The 23,299-nt window shown below is 44.1% G+C and overlaps 4 protein-coding genes and 2 non-coding genes across 13 annotated transcripts in view; 2 read left to right on the plus strand and 4 right to left on the minus strand.

Moving 5' to 3' along the window:
• CG43367 (uncharacterized protein) overlaps nucleotides 1-4,648 on the plus strand; it is a 30,011-nt gene extending 25,363 nt beyond the window's left edge. For all 4 annotated transcript variants that reach the window (NM_001259684.1, NM_001202119.2, NM_139612.3 and 1 more), the window contains 2 exons: nucleotides 2,836-3,013; nucleotides 3,072-4,648. In NM_001259684.1, coding sequence (NP_001246613.1) covers nucleotides 2,836-3,013; nucleotides 3,072-3,237 — 344 coding nt within the window. In that variant the 3' untranslated portion in view covers nucleotides 3,238-4,648. The remainder of the gene's footprint in view (nucleotides 1-2,835; nucleotides 3,014-3,071) is intronic.
• asRNA:CR32252 (antisense RNA:CR32252) lies at nucleotides 2,349-3,379 on the minus strand. The gene is made up of 2 exons (NR_048228.1): nucleotides 3,057-3,379; nucleotides 2,349-3,005 (listed from the first exon to the last, which is right to left on the minus strand).
• A 2-nt stretch (nucleotides 4,649-4,650) lies between the features above and the next one.
• Nucleotides 4,651-16,792, minus strand: ImpL2 (Ecdysone-inducible gene L2). Of its 4 annotated transcripts, none has more exons than NM_001274480.1 (3): nucleotides 7,219-7,947; nucleotides 5,572-6,351; nucleotides 4,651-5,496 (listed from the first exon to the last, which is right to left on the minus strand). In NM_001274480.1, the coding sequence occupies exons 2-3, from the start codon at nucleotides 6,346-6,348 to the stop codon at nucleotides 5,482-5,484; spliced, it is 792 nt and encodes a 263-aa protein (NP_001261409.1). In that variant the 5' UTR covers nucleotides 6,349-6,351; nucleotides 7,219-7,947; the 3' UTR covers nucleotides 4,651-5,481. The 4 variants fall into 4 exon arrangements, with proteins under 4 accessions (NP_001261409.1, NP_523921.3, NP_728960.1 ...); NM_079197.5 differs by lacking the exon at nucleotides 7,219-7,947 and adding an exon at nucleotides 16,548-16,792 and having other exon boundaries at nucleotides 5,355-5,496; NM_168069.2 differs by having other exon boundaries at nucleotides 5,355-5,496.
• CG46460 (uncharacterized protein) lies at nucleotides 5,355-7,947 on the minus strand. The gene is made up of 3 exons (NM_001382165.1): nucleotides 7,219-7,947; nucleotides 5,572-6,351; nucleotides 5,355-5,496 (listed from the first exon to the last, which is right to left on the minus strand). Exon 1 carries the CDS (start codon nucleotides 7,419-7,421, stop codon nucleotides 7,326-7,328), a length of 96 nt encoding a protein of 31 aa, NP_001369038.1. The 5' UTR covers nucleotides 7,422-7,947; the 3' UTR covers nucleotides 5,355-5,496; nucleotides 5,572-6,351; nucleotides 7,219-7,325.
• Nucleotides 16,793-20,713: 3,921 nt separating the features above from the next.
• On the minus strand, nucleotides 20,714-21,150 carry asRNA:CR45738 (antisense RNA:CR45738). The gene has a single exon (NR_124780.1).
• Sqor (Sulfide quinone oxidoreductase) lies at nucleotides 20,818-23,248 on the plus strand. Of its 2 annotated transcripts, NM_168071.1 has the most exons (8): nucleotides 20,818-20,919; nucleotides 20,984-21,168; nucleotides 21,431-21,536; nucleotides 21,597-21,821; nucleotides 21,880-22,080; nucleotides 22,139-22,348; nucleotides 22,549-22,735; nucleotides 22,789-23,248. In NM_168071.1, the coding sequence occupies exons 2-8, from the start codon at nucleotides 21,041-21,043 to the stop codon at nucleotides 23,103-23,105; spliced, it is 1,374 nt and encodes a 457-aa protein (NP_728963.1). In that variant the 5' UTR covers nucleotides 20,818-20,919; nucleotides 20,984-21,040; the 3' UTR covers nucleotides 23,106-23,248. The 2 variants fall into 2 exon arrangements, with proteins under 2 accessions (NP_728963.1, NP_647877.1); NM_139620.2 differs by lacking the exon at nucleotides 20,818-20,919 and having other exon boundaries at nucleotides 20,953-21,168.
• Nucleotides 23,249-23,299: the final 51 nt, after the last annotated feature.

Genomic DNA, 23,299 nt, shown 5'->3' on the forward strand with positions numbered 1-23,299 from the left:
AAATTTATTTAATAATTATTTTTATTTATTTATAATTGGTATTCTTATTCCTTCTTGAGGATAAATTAAATCATACAGTTTGAGGATCATTGTTGTAATGGCCTAAAAGTATGCACCACAATTGTGGCATTGTAGTTTCATACATTTGTTTAGAAATCCATGGTAGCATTTAGGCGTTCACAACAATTTATTTGATGTCGCTAACAACTTTATCAGACTTTGCCTACACCCAAAGTCTTATTCCTTCGTATATGTTTATTCATGAAGAACTAATAGTTTAATACTGATTAAATTCCTGAATGCATGCATCAGAGCTAATTCTGCGAAAAAAATTTAATCAATTTGAACTATTCGACCCGTCTGAACAAAACTCAATTGACTCGGTTAAGAATTATTGATAAGAAAGTTAACATGGGCCAACTATTGATTGATAAACCCAATGAAATCGAGCTTGATCGGTTGACTCATAAGACGGCTGTGGGCTGTGCCCACATTCGACCACCTGAAACCCATAATCTCAGTCAATCGGCCCTCTTTTCTGTCCACTCATGGTGCCCCTAATCTTCCGATGAGACGGTGGATACCTCACGTGCTACTGCATAGCACTCCCATTATGTTTGAAGAGGGCAATCAAACAATTTAATCAGCCCTCCTATCGCCAATTGCCACATAAGTGCGTCGACGAGAATCACGTGATTGTGTGGCCATGTGCCTCGTCTCGCCTCGCCTCCTCAAACGGGCTATATCATAATGATGTTGGAAATCGTCCGACTTTGTCCCATGCACTGCTCCGCTATATCTTATCTCGCATTGCAGCTAGGGCGACGGGGCATTAATCCAAATAGAAGCGTGCCTAACCCGGCGAGAGTGTAAAGTATACGAACCCCAGCAAGGTTAAGACTCTGTTCGTTTTTGTTGGCAAGCTGAAAATGTATGCCTCTGAATTCTCCATCGTTCCTCATAGCAACACTGTCTCAAGGTGTTATTACCATATAATAAAATCCGGGTTTCTTCTGATTTTGCACAAAAAAAAAAAACTATCACGGGCACGTACCATCGGCCCGATAAGGAAATATCTTAATTGCGCAATTGTACCGACCTAAATCAATATGCTTTCGATTTTATTACGACAATAATTAACATACTCATGCTTATTGCTCTAAAATGGCGTTGATTTTATGAACAGATTTCACAAATCACATTTCTTTTAGCACGAGTTTTTAGAGTTTGATTTAAACGCTAAATGTTTCCGTTAAAGGAAAGATTTTTAATTCTAATAATGTTTTGTCTTTATGTTGAATCCATCCTTTTTGGGTTAATATAATATGGGATTACCTCAAAACGAGTGCTTAAAACGAGCAAAACACGTTTTTAAATATCAAAGTGAGCGTGTAATGCCATTACTCGCAACTCGATTCAACGTTCTGAAAGTTAATATAATTTTGCTGCCTGCACTTAACTTTCATTTTTGTTTGTTATACAATATTTGTCTTGTGATAATGCGAATCAATACTCGAATTCCGTTTGCTTTGCATTCTGACTACGAAATACGTCAATCGATGGCGCCGGCTTGCATATCGAGTTCTTTAAATATGCAGCCATATAGATTCGCTAAGCCACTCGATTTTCGGGCAATCAGCTTGGACTCTTGGAAATTGATATACCACTGCCATGCGGAGATATACCCCCATTCCCTTCCCTTTCGTCTCCTTCGTTTTTTCTTGCCTCCAGTAAGCCGAGTATATAGACGGCCATAATGCATATAATGTAGCCACTTGCAGCCGTCCGTCCGCTTATCGACTGAATTAATACACACTTCTGATTATAAATTCGCAACATCCGGCTGCGATCGATTCAGAAATATGGAAATCGAATCGAAAAACGTCAGTCGCGGTTCATTTTCCAGGGCAATGATGGGCACTTAATTGCGTTCTTGTCGGGGCCCCAATCAATTACATAGCCGCTAACGAAGACCCGATCCCATCCATTGATTGACTATCAGTCCGCAACGAACCCACCCATACATACGCATCCATATGCCCGATCCGTACGACACTCGGTTCTCTGGCATTAACCCAACGTCGTTAATGGAATCAAATCGGAGGGGCGAACGAATCGCGCGTCACACAGTCACACGACCAGCAAGTCCAACCCCCCCCCCCCAACACCATGTGCTCCTCCGATCCCCCTCAGGCCACCCATGTGCCCCAGCGATTCATTCATTTTTAAATTCCTAAGACGCAGCAGAAAATTTATGAACTAGTTGTAGTAAATTTCGACGGAAAGATCAAGATATACGTATATACTTTATATACAGATATCAACTGTGAGAGTTTGGGATTTTTTTTGTTGAATGAACTACTCGTACAAGATTGGCCAAAACCAACTGGGCACGGTTTATACTAGTTATTTCTGTGCGCGTGGCCGGGTCACTTTAGGAAGTTCATTCAGATCCAATCTAGGCTATTTAGTGGCTCTTCCTTCTGAACGCGTTTCGCTGGGTGGCATTGGCATACAGATACATTTACAGATGCAGAGATACAAGTGCCGCCACATAACACGGATACTTGTGTAGATAAGAGCAACTACGCATTGCTCGGACTTGTAGTATGTAGTATGTCGCCATGTGATAATGTTTTTATGCGATGTCAGGTTATCAGCAGACCAGAGTGGGCCGGACCTCGTCTAATAGCATAATGGCATTTCCACTGCGTAGATTAACGCCACTACGCCCTGCCCCACATTCTGTCATCTGAGCTGATATGATCAAAGAATGCTTCACATGATTGAACCACAATTCTGATTGCTCTTCTTTTCTGTATCCTTTACACACAGGTCACATTGCATTCAGTGCTCTGGATGACACCTCGCACTCGGTGCACGTGTACAGCATCAACGGCTGCAGTCTGGGCTCCAAATACGTTTCTGGCAGGGTGACGGGATTGGCTAGTGCCTCCGACTACCTGGTGGTGGCCGACGATGCCGGCGATATCACCATGAGCAGACTACACGGGTAAGAATTGTAATATAGCACATTTGTTACTGACTTATTTTACCTTCTTCTTTTCCAGCTTGAAGCCCGTTTTCGACATTCCCCTGCACGTGCCCATCCAGACGGTGGTGGTCACTCCGGGCAACACCCACATTCTGGCGCCGCTTCGAGATGGACGCTTGGCGGTGATCGCCGTGCAACTGCCCTCCGGCGGCAATAAGAAGCATTCCGTGCTAAATGTTTAGGTTCAGCAGGAGCTGGAATGAACACTGGCTGACCTACTGAATTCCCGAATTTTACCCTCTGCGTAGCATAAGTTGTAGTCGTTCTAGTTTCCTTCGTTCTGCTTTTAGCGCACCCTAGTTTTATTTATTGTGTCTTGTGTCATTTGTCATGATTTATTTCCTATCTGCTTCCCATGCTACGTGACGTGCCAAAAGCAAAGCGCCTTTGACCAACTCAAAAAATTCCCAGAAAGTTGACAAATGTATTTAGAGGTATTCAGCAAGTCGATCGATTGCATTCGCGGAATTTCCATGCCAACTAAGCATTATTTCCCCATCACATGTGCGTGTACACCTGTCTGGGTCGGCGATCCTCCATCCTGGGCGGCAGAAATGATGGATGGCACACTCCCCTTCTTCGCTTGATGAAAATCTGAATGAATAATCAATCATTCCATTTGTGGCGGTGCGGAGAGATAGCTCGGCAAATGGGACGCAGGAGACGGGAATTGGAGACGGAAAACTGGTTGTCGACGCACTTGGCAACTACAACTACTTCTCTCTGACTCACGAGCGACTTTCAAATTGGCCGAAATACAAAGAAAAAGAATTAAGACCGAAAAAAAAAGCGCCCGGCAACAGCGGCAAGGCGCTTAAAAAACGGCAACCGTTCGCAGAGATCGACGGCATCCAGCTGCTCGGTTGATCAAGAGAAACACTTTCGTTGCGCCCCTTTTCGCCTGCAGATACAACCAAAAATAGAGCCCAGAGATCTTTGTCCCATTAAGTACGCACACTCGGATCGCATGGTATTGCTACCCAATCATTAACAGAGCATTTCCAATTGAAGTATTATCACCACAGCACGATCACAGTCCGTCCACACAGATCCGAGATCCGCATAGGCAGACAATACCCAATACTTGGTGCGCCAGAGCAAGAGATTCTATCTATTTCCATACCACCCAGTACGAGTACCAGCACCAGCACCATTCCGATCACCAAACTTTCTGCCTTTGATCTTACGCGCCAGCGATTGTGAAAAAAAAACCCCTCACAGACTCTGAAATCTGAATTTCCAAAGACATGCGACAATATCAAAGGTGACTTGAGAACATACATATATATTTTACGAATCGTAATCGCATATATAGTATAGAACTTTCGCACAATCGGGTCGTGAGATTAGCCCCCGCTTTGGAGCCAACCTATCAATATCTATCTACACCAGCAATATATAGTATATCATCTGTGTACGTAAAGGTCCTCCGGATCGAGATCGTTATTTGTTGTTAAGATCGTATTGCAAAATATGGCAAAACTGTTTTACCCGTTCAATGTATGTACGTAACTGTACGAGTTTATGTAGATAATGTGACTATTCGTAGTTTGTAGATCCGTCAATAAAGTGATGAAAAGTGTATGTACTCGTAGCTGCTCGTTTTATTCACCCATTCAGCCCATTGAGTACTTTTGTTTCAATTTTCTTGTATTTATTCAAAAACAATCGCTTGAAGGTTGGATTAAAACTAACACTAAACAATTAGAAAAACATATTTCAGTTCTATTACCTTATAAATTAAAACATAGTCGGGTAGCTTATGAAACTGATTAATTCCGTGAATACTATTCAGTGATTCTGTATGGGTGGCGATGCTGAATGAATTTGGTCGATCAATAAATTAGTTGTAGAAATGATGGGTGCACATAAATACGAATTGGGTGGGTGATTGACTGATTGATTGGTTGATTGACTGTGGCTTGTGCCACGAGTCATAAGTGCTTCTTGGGCTGCAGTGCCCTTAAGTAAACGGCCAATTAGTTTAAATACGTTAACTAGTGCTGCCTGAATCGCTAGGAACAATCATTGCTACTTACAAAGAACCAAAGAAGCGTGATTACAAGCCGATAACTAAAGCTATAATTGAAGAAAACCATAAAGTAGGTGCTATAATTCGAATGCTCTAAATGTGACTGATATTCGAGGATAATAAGTGGGAAAATTAGTGTCTAAGCCGGCATTAGATACGGTTAATTACCTGGACTACGAGCTAGATTGTGCTTAATCTAAATTGTACATAATTGTAAATCGTATGACCTTTTGATCCATCATATTTTTTTTTGATTTTTTTTTTTTTGTATTTTTTCTAAGCATATTTCATTTCTTTTCACGCATCTTCGAAGGCATTTGATCTATCTAACTAACTAGATGAATTTCCGTCGTCAATCCAATAGCCTTTTGTTTTTTATTTGGTGGTAGGATCTTTAGTCTTCCTCATTCTGCAAGGACAAGAAAAATACGTAGGGATTACTTAGGATGAGTTGGTATAACCCGGCGGGTAGGGGAATACTTACAAGTACGGGATACACGAAGGTATCGGCGGTATCCTTTCCGACGACGTTGCGGGCTATGCACTTGTAGTTGCCCATATCCTCCCACTTGATCTCGGAGATCAGAAGATCGCCGTTGGCCAGCACCCTGTGGCGATGTCCTTGGACGATCTCCTTGTTCTCGTTATTCAACCAGGTGATCTCGGCGCGGGGACGGGCGTGCACGCGGCAGGGCAGCTGAATGTTGGAGCCCATGAGGTCCAGATGCGTCTTCTCGGTGTAGATGATTCGCGGTTTCTGGGCACCCGGGTAGGTCTTCTCCGGCGTCAGACGAGAGGAGCGAGGAGGATGCACCACAGTGCTGGCATAGATGGTCTTGGAGCCAGTGCGTCCCACACACGTGTAGGTGCGGGCCTCGCTCAGCACGTGGTCGATGATATGCGACGATCGGACGCGCACAATGGCACTGGGCGCCTCTTCGGCAACCTGGTTGGAGTCCAGATCATCGAGCTCCGAGCGGGGCAGGTGACCCACCACCCACTGGATGCTGGGCACTTGGGAGCCCATCATCTCGCAAACGATCTCGATGGTGGCTCCATCGGCCTGCTGCAGCTTCGTCGGCGGCGTCTTGGTGAACTTGAGCCAGTCGGCTTCGAAGGCTCGGTTGCGTGGCTTCTCCTCCTCCGCCTCGATGGAGTTATCCACGTCGTTGCTATCGTCTACCAGGTCCACGGCTCTTCCGCGGACAGTGGCGATGCTGCCGAACAGCAGCAGCGCTAAGGCGCACACATGTAAATTCATTTTCTGCAAGATCGATAGAGAGAGTGGAAATCGGAAGTGAGTTCAAAGTTCAACAGCGGCACTCGTACGACTCTAATATAGGTTATTAAACCCCAGAGCAACGTGATGCGATTAGCCCGACTTTTCAGCCAGTCATGCATCCCCCCACCACCCCACCACCCCACTTCCCCCACTCATCACCGCCTCCATTAATCAGGGGAGGTCTCCGAGTCTATTTCCCCGATAAGAACGCAAGGCCTTCAGTCGGCGGGCTCTAGAACATTACTAACACTTGCGAAATGTGCTAATGGCTCTCGGAGTCCGGAATTTAGATTCGGAATCCTTTTCCGGCCCCTAAGAGATGTGCTCGGTCCAAACGTAGATGAATGTATTTCACAATGACACGTCACCAGACAACAAGAATTGACAAAAGAAAATGATATAAGATTCTTGCGTGGGCCGAATCAGAGGCAGAAATCGAAAACGGAAAACGGAATGACTCGCGGAGTGTGACGTCAATTTAAATTCGAATTCTACAGCCCGATTCGGATTCACACACTCACCCACGCTTCAGCCGCAGATCAAGGGCCAATGTGTCCCCATAGTCTAGACTGGACAAACTGCGTGACCGATTAATTATTCAAATAGTTTCGAGGGTATTATGTATGTACATACGCTTGTATGTATGAATTAGTAGTAGCCCCACAAAAAGTCATTCGCCAATCGCTGGCGAATGTTGCATCAGACGGTCTTTGCCCTTCGACGGTGATTTTTGTATCTTTGGGCATTTCTACGAATTCGAATTTTGAAAAAAAAAAAACAAACGAAAAACGGAACACGAAACTGCGTTCGGCGGCAATCACCTATCTATTGTTAACGCACATTACTCACCCTTTGATTTGATTTCTTTTTTCTCTTCCGGTAAAAAATGTTTGCAAATTTCTCCCCAACGTTGGACGATGATAGATCAGGTAAAGCAGAAGCAGGTCGGCTTATCGTTATGTTATGAACGAATTTATCAGCTCTATGTTGTGATGGCTCCTGGTCTGGGCTTTCTGGTTGAAGTTGAGCAGCAGCTGGCTTAGCACTGACATAGGTCCGGCGCTGGATGCCGTCTTGGAGGTCGTGCAGCTCAGTGTTGGTGGAATCTTGGCTGCTTGCCGGTCTGTCTTGGGCGACGAGGATGGATCGTATTGAAACGTCTGGGTGCTGTGCTCGGGAGTGGCGCTTCAGGATCGGGATAAGGATCGAGTAATTGGGTAGCGGAAGCGTGTTAATCTCAGGCGGCGTAGCGAATATCTAGCTGACTACTTTGGCACATTCGATCCTCGTGGCGGTATCAGTGCTCCTTCGATGTGGACGTGGACTTGGTCTGGTACTTCTTGATGGTTGTCTGGTTGGCGCGGCACTCGTTTGAATACGCACGGTTCATCGACATTACACTCGAGTCAAGGTGTGTTGGTTTTTGGTTTTTGGGGGGGATTGCTGCTGCGAATGCGGTTCACGGCGAATTGAAAAGCGAGGATCGCGGATCGGCTTAGTTAACTTCGGATCAGTTGGCTTCGGCGGCTCTCAAAAGTCGTGTTCAACAGCTGGAAACTGTAACAGAACTGAATTGGTGGCCGCAGCGCTGTTCCATTTATATGCGACGCCGGCTCACTCACACACACACACAGACAACAGACACACACACACACACTCTCACTCACTCGCCGCTCTCTCTCTGCTCGTTCTCGGATCGTAATTCTTTATGCGACCGCCGCACCGGGAAGGTGCGGAACAAAACAGATATAACCGGACGGGGGGTTCGATTATCCGCCTCGGGATCTGTCTTTCCACCGCCTAATTGCGTCCGCAGTCCAGAGTTGGTGGTTTGGAAACTGAGGTGTCTCACAAGGATAGCTCAATGACTTTCCAGCCCATATACCATTTCATTTCGATCTTGACAATTAACATTGTCATCTTATGCAAGTTGTTGAGAACATACAACAGTGTTCGAGATCCTATGACTTTCTATCACATGTAAGTAAAATTAATTAACCCTACATATAAAGGTGCTTCACACTACTCTGTTAATATTCATGAATCATTTCGACGAAGTGCAAAGTATCAACCGTATATTATTCGTTTAGCTTACTGAATTAGCACTGTAGTTGTCAAAACCATTAATTAAAACTCCATGGTTTCGAATTCATTCGAACGAATTAATTTTGTAATCCATAACCAATCTCCCAATTAATAACCACCCATGGGAATCAGAACTTAAAGCCCGTTGACGGTGCGAGCAGCATTCAAATGTCTGGCCAAGAACAGACCACTTCTTTTTTTTTTTTCTTGGCCCAGTCTCCAGAGTGGTTGCTTAGCTTGGGGATCGGATTGGCGCAGGAGGAGGTGCAGTGGCACTGACATGGTGCAAGGTTCCATTAGCCGAGACCGTGTCTGAGTTCGAATCCGATTCCGAGTCCAAGTCACTGGCTTGTCCGTCCATCTGTCCAATCTGTCCGTGCGATCGCCTCATTGCAATCAAGTGTGAGTGCCAGTTTGTCTGCGGCGTTCGTTGGCTGAATGAGGAGCGCTGGAGGGGGAGCGGTAGGCGGATGGGGAGGTACGATACCACAAGGTACACTGAGAGAAAGGATTCGGAACTCAAGCATTGAAATGAAATCATATGTATATTTAACCATATCTTTAATCTCAGTTTACTTAAATGTTCCACTTCTTTAAAAAATTTCTTTTAAAGATATCCACGGGAACCACCGTTTTTTCCAAGTGCATTGCTGATTGGCTGCTCGTAAATGTAAGTGAACATCGGTGGCCAGGGGTGCGGTGGTCGGGGTGGACGGGGTCCAAACTAGTCTGAGCTGCCGTTGCCGGCCGGGAGCTTGGAGCTCTGAGCTGGAAACTGGGACCGCGGGCTGGGGACCGGAGGTGCAGTTAAAATGGCAGACAGACTGGCAGCCACATCGCGTGTTCGCTTTCCGCTGTTGCCGGGCGGCAGCCGCTTGTGGTCAGGATGATGAGGGGTGGGTAGGGGCATTGGGGAGGGGGGTGGCTGATACTGAGGCACCGCGACTAGTTTCTTTCTTCGCTTTATCGACAAGCCACATCGACAACTAGATTCAATTCTACGAGTAATTTATTTATTGCACGTTACACAAATCGTCCGACCGCAGACGGGTCTCTCACCGCCCCACTGAAACCCCCTCTCCACGACCATGTGTCAGCCCCCTTGCCGCCACAGCTATCCAACCCGCCCGCCCCCCTCAAGCACTTGGCAGCGGCAACGAGCCAGCCACAAAGCGAAATTCAATTGAGAGAAAAATCTTGCAGGTGCTTGAAATTGTGTCTCGTGCCGCCGCCTCTCCTTGGCCCGCCAATCCCCGCGAGCCCCAGATCAGTGCCTCCTCCGCCCCCTGGACATCTCCGAGTGCGCTGCTCCTCCGCCTGCTCCTCATCATCATCAGCCTTGGACGGCACACCTCAAAGCGCTGGCAACGATATCGTAACGCTGACGTAAGGGGCACTGAATTGAAATGGCCTTTTGATGCGACTTGGGGAGCACTTTCTACAATAGGAGGCACTGCCTGCGATCCGATCCAATCCGATCCGATCCGATCCCCTCACGTAACATTCGCCAGTGACGCGGTCAGGGGTTGCACTTCCTAGATGAGGTGGACACACGGATGCAATTGAGCGGGATCAAACGGGGCAATCAGAAATAAAAATCGGAAACTTTGAGTGTTGAATTGAATTTGATAGCCCCAATAAAGGTTGATGAAAGTGTGGCATTATATCACCGATATAACAAAGTGGAAATCAAACAGCAGAAGTCAAGATTCACACTTGGGAATTATAAGGAAGCGAAAGCGTTGACTCATTTGTAATCTTTTAATAAGGGTTTTCATAACCGATCTAAAGACGTAGCATACTTTTATGATTCTTTACCGTTGATAAACCTACATAACTTATGTATGGAAGGACTTGTGAATTTTTCTGAGTGTCTTTTAGTGGCCCTCCCAAATGAGATCACCGTACATTGGTTTGGACCGTCTTAACTTTGGCTTGGCATACATATTCATGTGGCCATCGACTTGGGCGATCGCCACCGGCCGGCACCAATATCACCGATCTCCGATTATCAACGCCCCTCCGATCTCAGGTGGACGGCCCGTCGGCATTGTCATCGAAGTTTTTCGTGCGAAGCGTAGATTTATAGGTTCCATTTCCTAGAAACGATCGATCGCTGGTGTTTTCACTCCGCACACAGCCACCTATGTATTCCACAAGACCACCGTCTTGTATGTATGTGGAGGAAGAAAGAGAGGTCGAGGTCTGGCCCCCCGTCATTCGGTTTTATTTCAGTTATTTCTTTCCATAGAGCTGACTGAAAATCGTACGATTGTTTGCCGAGTTGATGGCACAAATTATTGCATCATGACAATGGACGATCGGAGACTCGTGCATGGGTGCATGGGTAAGCCAAATTGGCCCGCTTCCGCTAATGGGTAATGGGTAATGGGTAAATCTCTTCGTAAGCCACCGCACCAAGCGGCACCACTCTACACTCTACTTGTACGTCTGCCACATCGCACCACTCGTACGGCCCGCATCGTTTGCACTTTTCTGCTAATTAACGTCGTGCCAGCGATAGCAACACCTCCAGAGCCGCAGAGATACAAAGCAGCAACACACCACCGGAAAAAGTCAGTGGAAGGGGTGCACTGAGAGAAATTAATGTACACACACATGTGTGGTCTATATCAGGCTGCATACCAAAAATTAGGCAAGTCGGACTATTTTTTAGAATGATATGGGAGTATAGTTTGAAATTTTTCAAGTATGCACTGCTTTTATGAGTAAAGAATCTTCCAGATATCCACGTTTTAATCAATACACTATTTAAAAAAAAAGTAGTGTCTGATACCTAACGTTTATAGGCCTAATTTCTTGCAGTGTCGATCGGGTAGGGGTCGGGGAAACGGCCCATTCAAAGTGAGACGCTGGGACGGCGGGACGGACGGATAGAGCAGGAGACGGAGATATGAAACGAGACAGGCCGAGAGTTCGGGGAAAAGATAGTGCAACATGCAACTGGCAAGCCAAGACCAGTTGGCCAGATACAGATACATATGCACAGGCTACAGGTACAGATACAGATGCATTCGGTGAATTGCAGGTTGTCGGTGTGACTGTAGCAGCCAGTGGAACTCTGGTGACGACGTGAGAAAATTCATGTTCATGCCACAAATTCTGTGCCGTTTTCACAGTGTTTCTTACAGCTCGACCCCCCTCCTCTCCAGCTGCCGCCTGCTGTCATTGATAGGGTCGGGTCTTAACCGCCTAGCAACAGGCCAACTTCTCGGCCTCTAGGCCTCTCGACCAACTTCCCAACTTTTCGACTCGATCTCCGCCGCCTGTTCGCTGGAGATCGGAACAAAGACAGAACGCCGCAATGAGCTCGTGTCGCCTTGACAGCAGCGCTATATGAAAGGTCAGTTCAGGGAATTGAAAATGGTATCGCAATCGGATAGCACGTCCGACCGAATAACTTCTCGTCTATGAATGGTATTTCGCCAGGTACTTGTTGTTGATAGAGAAGATTTAATACAACCTTAACATTCCTTTAGGATATGACGATCTTCAATCTCATGATCTATCTACTAACGTTTGTAAGTAATATACCCTATAAAGATTTTTCCGAATCTCAAGATGGGAAAGTTTCATGTCTATCTTTGAAATTCCTGTCCTTGTCTACTAGAAGATTGTTTGACCCATAGTTAACGTATGTAACCAATGAATTAGAACGTATATTGTTATGATTGAGTTCCAATGATTCATGGCAGTTACGGCGGTGATTCCTCTGCGGAGGTGGGTAAATCACGGCAGATTGAATTGGACCGAATTGCCTGACCCGTAAACTTGAATTGGATGATTCCTGATAAGCGCCCACTCCGCTCGCCGATCTCTCCCGGTTCGGTTCGCTTGGGCAATGCCCGATTCTCTATATAGTTGTTCTACAGTATAACGAGATCGAGATCTCGACGCACACTCACGCACACTTGGCCCATGTGTGCAATGTAATGTTGGGTGTAGTATTGTACAATGTGCCCCGAGCATAGCGAACAAATGGAATGGAAAATTTTTGAAACCGCATATCAAGTTTCTTCTCTTTACGTGAAATGTGGAAAATTTTACGACAAATCCGAATGAAATGTAATTATCGCTAATTGCTCGATGGCTGGGGGTAGTTAATGGCTGCTGTGGGACACTCGAAACTGAAAACCGAAAGCTGAAAACAGAAATCTCAAAATTCAAAACTGGCAGCTTATCAGCGAAGGTGACGACGGAATCGGAATCGGAATTGGACGGACGAAAGCGGACTTCCTCGTCGCATATTCATGGCTAATAAATCAGCATTCGGCAATTATACAAGTAGTATGTATCAATTAAGGCGCTATTAATGCGCTGTAATGCGACGCTCTGGAATTCCTCGAATGCCTCACATTTGGGTGTCACTTTTTGGGTCTCCGGTTACCAGACCTCTTCTGTTTGTTGTGCAACAAAAGTAAAGTGAAGTAAAGTAAAACAAAATCGAAGAGAGGGCTGTGACTGTGACTCCGGCTCTCGCCCAATTTGCGTTCCGATTGCATCAGCCATTTAAGCCGATCCGTACCCACCCCGCCCCTAAGCCGCTACCCCGCACCCCGCACCACGTATATGTACGTACCGTACCGCTTCACAAACACCGATGTCTTGGTGCGCTCTTCACTGCAGCGCAAAGGTAAGCCGGGTTTTAGAGCATAACCCTGAGACCCGCACACGATCACCAACATGAGTAAGGGAGACGGACGGAGACGAAGGCAGACCCCCGATGAGTCATTTTCATTCGCTGTGTCGGTAAATAAATACACTCAAACCTCAAATGGGTTGGGTCACACCAAAGAGCATCGAACTGGCTACGAATTAGCATTGCCTACATGTCGAAATTCAGCATAGTGCGGTGCTATATGAGCCAGAAATTCCTCAAAAACAAATAAATTATGCTATATGCGAAAGTATCTATTGAAAAATTTTGTAGAAAATATATATTAGAAAGAAACGGTGAGAAGCCTGGCAAGCTATTTTATTGAATGTGTCTTCTTACACAGAAAGATACAATGAACTGCAATGACTACGATTTCGATATTAGAGTTATGAGTAGTAGAACGTGCCTTATGTGCCCAATCATCGGACCCCCCTCCTCGCTTTGCGACCCCCATAGACAGCTCTTATCATCGCTATATTTCGTTCTAATTGTAATCATTCCATTATAATGAATTGGCCAAAGAAAACAATAACAGAAGGCACAAAAAAAGAGGTTAAGTTTGTGGAACCGAAAACGTGATACCCTTACAACATATTTTGAGGTGATTTGAAAATATAACTAGGATAAAGTATCTGCTGTTCTATCACTCAAAGTGAATTCCTTGAATTAAAGTCTAGACCATTTATATATAGCTCGTACAAATATTGATAAGCAGGTGTTTAGTATTGCTCAGCGATTCTAAAAAGATCCATTAGTAGCACCTGCATTTTTAAGGGTGTACGTAAGCGTGTTAGCGGGAAAACACCTGCTCATTGAAAATTGTATGACAAATATTTGATTCTTAAGTTAGTAGAAGAAGAATAGCAAAAAGAAATCATTAGAAGATCGAGAGATTTAAGCAAAAGACCCTATTGACTGGCAGCATCCTCCTTTTTTTGAATAGGGTAGTCTGATGACGTCTGATGACGTGTGGGGCGATGTTATTTTCAACTGGAGCGTTGTTATCGTCGCCACCATCAACGCGCCAAGTTCAATAGAGCTTGAAAAACAATTATGAAAGCAAAAACATGTATGTAGAAAAAGGGGGCTCGTTGCCCACACACACACGCATTCACACATATATATGTGCAAGGGCATGGCAAAGAGGGGCGTGGCAGAGTTGGGGGTATATCAACGAGGACGGGGCCGCCAATTAAAGATTCCTCCTAATTGTATTTTCAATGTGCGTTAGTGTGTGTGCGCAATTGATATTCCAGCGATTCATTAGTGTGCAGCATAATTGAGTGCCCCACTGTGTGAGTGCGTGTGTATGTGTGAGTGGATAAACACACAGCATCAGTTGGGGGCTCGTCTCTCTCTCTTTCTCACTCACACACGCTCACTCTCACCCATACTCACACAGATGGGAAGCAGCGACGTTGGCAGAGAAAGAGCCGTATGCGCTCTCTCTTATCGATCGCATGCTAATTGGAATATTGCGAATAAAATTGAGATTGTGACGCATTTGAACTCGCGACTCTCCGCCCTGACCCCTCCTCCTCTCTCCCCCCACCATACTACTTCCTTCGACACCCCCTCCTCTCCCCCCCACCCACCACCGACACAAACTAATTTCATTGCGAAAAAGTCGAAGGCAACAATTTTTTTTTTGCTTAGTCTTTTTTATTCGCATTTAATAAAATTGCAATTTATTACAAAAGCGATCTGATTATTAATTGCTTGTGAATTGATTTCGATTCAGAATCGAACGATAGTGGTTCCTAGGGGCTGTTGCGAGGGGGGTTGTGGGCGAAGGTGTGGCAAGTGCCTGCGTGACCAGCGCAACGTCAGGCTCAAAAAAAGTGAATAAGCATGTAAGCAATTCTGGTTGGAAGCCGGCTTTAAAAAGTGCATGTGGATGTGGATATGGAGATGGAGATGTTCGGCGGATCACGTAGCCAGCACTCCACTTGGAAAACTTAAAACCTAAAACTAAAAACCAATGGCGGAGGTCTCCAGCTGACGCGACACTAAATGCATAGCCACTTTTTTCTAAGCCAAAAAACTGACTCAACAGCCGGCGAAATGCAGATCGGATTAACCCATGGCCATCTAGGGCTTAGCATTTGTGCATTTCTAACTATTTCTTCAAGGTATCAACATAGCTCCAATATCTGAAAGAATAGCTTCATTTGCAACCAATCTTGAAGATCTAGCAAGAACCACCTTACAAAGAAGGTAAAGAAATATCTGTCCTCAAGTTCTGGCAAAAACTGATAGAATGAATATTCTGACCTCTAGAAGTAAATTAAGTGGTATAGTCACACATATTCATTCGAGAATGTACTAGGTTATAAAATGTAAAGATAACTCGCTTAAATAATAATAATAACTCGAAATACAAATGAATCCGCTCTTAAGCAACGAAATCGGCACAGATAAGCTGATATTATAAATATAGATCAAACTGCACAAGTTCGCACAGTTCTCAATGACAAATTCCGGTTGTGGAGATGTCAAAACAGATCTCAGGCAACGAATATTCATAATATTTTGCTTAAGTTCTGTTTGACAATTGGCATTCTTCTCACGCTCGATCGCCACTGAGGACTTTGTTTACTCTTAGTATCCGCCAGTTTTTCGGCGTATAAAAGCACATTGCTGACCAAATACTGCAGTTATCATTATTGCCCGGCTTTCGGGAAGCAAAACAACAACAACAGATCCGATATATGAGGGGAAACTACAGACCAACTGGCGACTACCCCAGAAAAACTGAGATCCCCCCAGTGTCTGTTGGTATTCCACTAGTCTGTTGCCTAGCGCGATAACAAATCATTTTTGTTGCACAATTAAAAATCACGAGTGTGCTAAATTAAAGATGAAATGTTTCAATTAAATCGTTTGCGAATTGACCCTTTGTACCCACGTCACATGAATCAAACATGGAATCAAACTGCTCATTTTTAGCACTCTCATCACGAAAAGTTATGAATTGATGGCACAAGATCAGAAACTGGTACAAAAATGTATGAAGATGTTCAAAGTCGAGATACCATTCGATTGCCAAGGCGATGAGTCAAACGGAGGAAGCTGCTATATAAGTTATACGGATGGTTTTGAACCCCGAACCCCAATTAAGTGGGCTATCTTTTCTGCTAAATCATGGTTTCTAGGCGGTCCTACATATAAAAAATATATTATTGAGAAAGGTTTTTTTTCGTTTGCCGCTATAAAGATTATTCAGTTTTTGATGGAATATTTTTTAATTAAGCCATAGAACTGTGCAGTATATAGTCAAAATTAATTTAAATAAAGATCCAAATGCATATATTCCCCAATAATCAGAGACATTTAAGCTTGTAATAGTTGTCCAAAAATCCCGCCATATGCTTATAGTTAGTACACTTATTTAGTGATTGACTAGCATTCGTACCTGCATATTTTTTGTTTTTTGGATGACGTTCACTCGAAGCTTCGTTGGCACTTTCACTAGAGTTCTAGAACTTCGGCTGGAGTTTCCGGTGGAAATGGAATACGTTAAGGTGGGCTTTCGATTTCACTTGGACTAAAACTCAGGCTGCAGTTGCAGTTATACTCTCGGCTCTGTATATATATGTGAATATATATATATATGGTCGATTCTCGGTGGAGCTCCGTTCTGCTCGAGATGTGGCGAGTGATGATGGACTGTGTGGCGGAAGATTGAGCGTCCATGCTTTTATATCTGGCATCTGGCATGGGCATGGGCATGGGCATGCCCGAACCGAACCAAAAATCAACAAGTGGGCGAATGCGGGACGAACGGACGAACGGACAAACGGACAAACGGACGCATGGACAAACGGACGAGCGAGCAAATTGGACTCTACAGGGGCTTTAATAACAGTTATGGCGTCGGCACTCTCTACAGATACAGTATCTCAATCCGCATTCGTATCTGTAAATGTATCTGTGGCGGCTGCCTTCGTGTCCACGCTCGGGTTTCTTATATTTTTTTCGTTAGCCCCAAAAAGGGGGTGGCTCACAGGGGATGGGATGGCTGTGGCTCTGGCTCCGAGTTACTTGTTGCTCCCCTTTGATTGATTGACTCGCAAAGAAAATTGTATGCAAATTTATTATTTTAAATTACATTTTTCTCATTAACATTCGCAGAAGATTGGATCGGCTGCGTTCGGATCGGACTGGAAATCAAATGAAATGAAATGAAATGAAATGCGTGCCCCAAATGCATATGAAAATCACTACGGTTTTTTACAGTACACTCAAGCGCCTCGATCCCACAAATTACCATATGGCGGTGACTCTCACAAGGATCAATAGATGCCAGTCACTTGGCGGAGGCGGTGCCTTCTGATTTCCCACCATTCCCAACATTGATGGCCTCCGCCTTTGGGCTGATAATTCCGGATTTGTTCAGGTCGCGATTTTAATTCGGCTCGACGGGAATTAGTTCCATCTGCTTTCCGGTCAGACAGTCAATCACCGTGGTTCTATGGATATATGTAGAGCTGGAGATACAGATATAGGTATGGCTATGACGATAGCGATGGCGATGGCAGACCTGCTGCCTCCAGTTGGAGACTCTGCATCAATTGCCGCGGTGTCCGCTATTTGCATTCCAGAGCCCCGGTACCAATTGCACAAAGATCCCGCCACAGACGATGCTGCAATTGATTTTGGTGTGGCGTCAATTGAAATGCACTTCGGAGTCTAGGAGTCTGGGCACGGAGAAAAAATCCAACCAAAATTGGTAATCCGCCTCATTACAATGGGGCTTATATCAGCACAAATAATGCTCTTCAGCTGGACGAGAATAGGCCACCTAATTAGAGTTCTATGGGCCTTTGTTGCTACTTCTTAAACGCCCACTTTTTATGTGGAATATACCACAAAAAACCGGAAAAATATCTAAATACGCACAGTGAAAAAAAAATGTACTCAAAAGTGATGGCTCATCAATGTTTTGCTTGGCAAAAAAAACTCTTATCTGTGCGATTCGTCACTAGGTGGTGATATTTTCAAGGTATTCAAATAATTTAATTAAATTAAGGCCACATATATATTTAAATCTAGAAAGGTCTCTTATCTGCGACAGCAGATGACACATTTTTATAATATATCAGTCTAATATTAAAATATATAGAACAATTCTTTGGTGTAAATATGCATTTCCACTTTCTACTTGTTCAATTTAAAAATTTGTTTTAATTTTAAGATAAAGTATTACGAATAAGTAATGCTTTCTAAAATGTTTCAATTAAATAATCTCACGTATTTGCTGTCTATCTTAAAATCTGATAACTACATTAAACCTATATTCTCAGCCATTTTTTCACTGTGTGGGCCTACGTGCTCCAAGTGGCCTGCCACCGTTATATTCAAATGAAGTGGAGCTCACGCAATCACGGCAACAGACAGCCCGGGGAAAGCCAGCATGATGACCACCAGCTTGGTCATTATCGGTTCGGGAACCACATGATGATGGGACCTTGCCACCGCAGTTGGAAATGGCTGTGAAAATGGTCACCTAGCAACAGCGGCTGCCACGCCCAATTTAAAGCGGCCCCTCGCCCGTTTGAGAGGCAACGAGCACCACCCAGGCACCCAGCCGCCACCCAAGCATCCAAGCATCCAGCCAGCAGGCCAGCCAATCACCCAACCACCCATTGTTTTCTTATAAATATCCGTAGCTATCGCTTGGCCCTCGAATAGCCGCCCACGCAGTCGCGGAGCCAATTTGGCCATCAGTCAATAGGGCTTCATTTGAATTGCCAGCTTGTCTCCAATTGACGATGGGCCACCTCATGGCGGCGGGTCGGGCCCACGCTAGGACCTCGCCAGGACCTGCCCCTCAGCACCCGCCCACGCAGTGGGCTGTGTGTGGCCACATCCAGCCATCCATCTATGTGCCCACACATCCCACATCCGTAAGCCCATCTGCAATCAGTCGGCAGCATGGCGTAATTAAACCCGCCGCTGTCACAGTTGTCGTCTCGTGGCGTTTGACATGTCCGCCTCGCGTTTATTGGCAACATTGTTCACTTAATCATCCCACATTTACCATATTTATTAGCAACATCGATCTATCTGCTCGTATCCGAATGCACGGAATGGGGAGCCGTGGAAAATCCCTGGATCCGAAGGGAAATTGTACTCAACAAGCTTGGTGGAAAGACCCCTAATTTACTATTGTTATTATTTTCATCAGAAATCGAAATTTATATAAATTACATGTTTAATTTTAATTGAAATATCTGGAACCTTTTTCATGATATAATCTTAAAAGAGTTTAATTTAACTTGAATATCTTTATCTATTTCTGAAGTAGCTATAGATTCAAGGTCCCAGAAAAATCCGGGGCATAAAACATTTGCATTATATAACTTTTCGGGTCCGATCATTATATTTTAAGTAAAACCCTTAACGATGAATGACATAGGGATCCTAAAAGACCCTTAGAAAAATCAAACAATACGAAAGTTAAGGGAAGACAAGTTTTTTAAATCTCCTTTTTTAACGAAATACTTTGATTTAAATATGGAATTAAATTGTTATCAACATCTGAAAAATTGCAAAAATCATTTAATTTATATTAGTTGCAATTTTTAAAACTTGATTTAGAGTTTGACGTATATGAGTAGATGACCGCTGCAGTTTATTAATAAGATTTATTGGTGACCTTCATATTCTGATTAGAGTCTGTGCAATCTATTAATTGACCATTTATTTAATGTCCACATATTATAGGAATTGCTTGATAAGACTCGCAAGTAATCAAATCAAATGTGAAAATATTCAATTTTAAATTAAACCAGTTACTTAACCACATGCCTGATTATAAAAATATGCGAGTTTTTCGGCGTTTTTTTTTTTTGTTTATCCTTTAGAAAGCATGCGTATATTTTTACAGTGTAATGGCCAGTTACCAGCAAATGCAACTCAAATTCTTCAAACTCGATAAGGTTGCCCCTGGAGGTATACCATAAATATAAACCGATGCACTAAGAAGGCAAATAAAACGCTTGTTAGCCCCGATAAGCAGGCAAATAAATGATACTTTGTTAGCGCTGAGGAGCCGTATTTAAGGGCATGATCTCATGGGTCGCTTATCGCCGGGTTCCACTGTAGACACAAAGCAAGTGGTCCGAGCACACGCGCCACCTACAGATTGTTTTATTTATTGAGCCCCGATAAGCACACAATTCTTTGCTGTTCTCAGAATTAAGTCCTCGTATTTTAAGGCATGATGTCATGTGTTGTCTGTAGGCAAAATCCACTGTAGATAGTATTTAAGTGCTTCGAGCATTCGCGCACTTTAGAGCTTTGGATTATTTAGCACCAAATGAGCTTTAAACAGCTGAGTACAAAAGCATGCTGAAAAGCTTTTGCCATCTTTCAAGGTTAAGCTATGAATACACCCATCCGAAAACTACAGTGCAACCTGTTGCGTTTTCCCCATTTTTATTACCACATAAAAACTGGTTTTCAGCCACGTACACTCTGATTTTTATGGCCGACGGGCGAAATTAAGAAATACCACATTTTTAGAAGCCTGACACTTTTTCCAAATTAGTACGCTTAAAACAATTCTAACAATTTCTAATGTGTTATTTACTTGTGTTCAAAATCAGTTGTTATGTTCGATTTCACTGACAAATTTTCCCACACTCGTTTTGTTTTCCTTGATAGCCGGTCGAAATGTTGGGAAGCACTACACAGTGCCGCCTAAGCATCTTCGGCATTTTTTAAATTTCTAAAGTTTTTTCTAAATTTGAAATAGACCAAACTTTTTGCCAGTGCAGCCGGTTTGATAACCCCCCATTGAAAGCTCTTTTTTGCCAGTCTTCAATCGGTTGTGGGCACTTGCAGTCCGTTTTGTTTTTCTTTAACGCAGATTGAGGGATCGAAGATCATCCAGCTGTTGCGATGAACCGTCGCCTTCCAGGAACCATCAGCCAGTGCCAGAAGCTTCTCCTAGCCACCCACAACCATGCTCCAACGGCCTTCTCCACCAGATTCCTGTCCACATCTCGAGTGAACCGCGAGCGGCAAGAGTAAGTTTGTTTATATAGCTGCGAAAGTTTATGACATTTTCCGCGAAACAAATGGCATGGCAAATCTATATCTATATCTACCAAAACAAATTGAATTAGTATGTTTAGGCTAGTAACTAATTAATGGCGATAACGAAGAGATAACTTGTTGGCCATGGTTAGATGGCACTGATGGTGGGTGTGGTCATGCGACTGTACTAATCTCCCTTGAGGTGTCTGTCATTGTATATTCCAGCAATTAAGTAAATCCTATTTTTTCCAGATGCCAAGTGCTGGTTGTGGGCGGTGGCACCGGTGGGTGTGCCATGGCCGCCAAGTTGTCCTCACGTTTGGGCAGCGACAAGGTGGTCGTCCTGGAACCGGAAGATGTGAGTAAGCCCAAAGGCAGTAAATAATCCATTATGACATAGCGCGATAATTCCCCATAGAAACATTACTACCAACCCATGTTCACCCTAATAGGAGGTGGTATGAAGAGATTGGATCAGAGCCACCGCCAAATGGCCGATGTGCTGCCCACAAAGGCCAAATGGGTGAAGGAGAAGGCGCTGGAGTTCGATCCGGATAATAATACGGTTAGCACTTCTGGTGGCAAGACCATCAAGTACGACTTCCTGATCATCGCCACCGGACTGCAGCTCAATTATGGAAAGGTACGTAGGGTATCAGTACGTTTAATAGTTGCTAATATCCATATCCACATATCCATAGATACCTGGCCTGGTGGAGGCCCTGGAGACCCCCGACAGTAATGTTTGCTCCATCTACTCGCCCAAGTACGTGGATCATGTGTACGAATGTCTGCGCAGGACCAACAAAGGAAATGCTATATTCACGTTTCCCAATTGTCCCATTAAGTGTGCAGGTGCACCGCAGAAAATCGCCTATATATCTGAGCACTACTTTAGGAAGGTGTGCATCATTTAGATAGAATATCTGGCAAACAACTTCAATTTGAAACCCTTTTCAGATGGGTCGTCGCGACAACGTCAATATCATCTACAATACATCGCTTCCCGTGATTTTTGGTGTTAAGCATTACGCAGAGGCCCTGATGAAACTGATCAAGAGGAGAAATATCACGCTTAATGTTCAAAGAAATCTCGTTGAAGTGAGACATAAAGATAATATAGCCGTGTTCGAGGATCTCGCCAAACCAGGAGTTCACTATGAGGAAACGGTAAGTGCTGGTCAATTAATTGGGTATTCTAGATACTATATAGATCTAGATCTAGATCCTAGAACTATATCTTTCTACTTAAAGCGAGAAATATGAAGAGTAGGTTAACTAAGATCAATTTTAAAGTCGTATAGTATTGCAGAAATAGGAGAATTGAAGGCCATGAAATTAAACTTATATAAGTATTATATCTTTCTCAGTACTCCATGCTTCATGTGACTCCGCCGATGAGCACTCCGGATGTGGTGGCCAACTGCAAGAAACTGGTAACCCCCACTGGCTTTGTGGACGTCGACCAGTTGACGCTGCAGCACAACAAGTACAGCAACGTGTTCGCCATCGGCGATTCGGCGTCCAGTCCCAACTCGAAGACGGCCGCGGCGGCAGGTAAATGGGTTGGGAATCCTGATCAGAATATTCAATTGATTTTTCACCTCCAGCCGCCCAATCACCGGTTGTGTTCAAAAACGTAATGGCGGCGATCGAGGGCAAAGCCCCAACGGATATCTACGATGGATACTCGTCCTGCCCCATCGTCACCGGCTACAGCTCCTGCATCCTGGCTGAGTTTGATTACAACCTCACCCCCGTGGAGACCTTTCCATTGGACCAGTCCAAGGAGAGGTACTCCATGTTCTTTATGAAGAAGGAGCTGATGCCGGTGCTCTACTGGAAGCTGATGATGAACGGCTACTGGAACGGACCGGCACTAATGCGGAAAATTTTCTCAGTGCTAAAGTTTAATAAAAAGCAATAGGGACCTCAAATGATCTTTAATTAATTTTAAAAGAATATTTGGCATCATCATAACCATTCCATACCTTAATATCATACTAATTTATAAACATTGTACTTTTAATTTGGTATGTGAGATCATAAATAAAAGTATTAAATTAGTTTAAAATCTAGTATATCTAAATATTTTAACCTATTCAAATGGCACGCACTGTA

Source organism: Drosophila melanogaster, chromosome 3L, assembly GCF_000001215.4.
Source record: "Drosophila melanogaster chromosome 3L".
Classification (NCBI taxonomy): Eukaryota; Metazoa; Arthropoda; class Insecta; order Diptera; family Drosophilidae; genus Drosophila; species Drosophila melanogaster.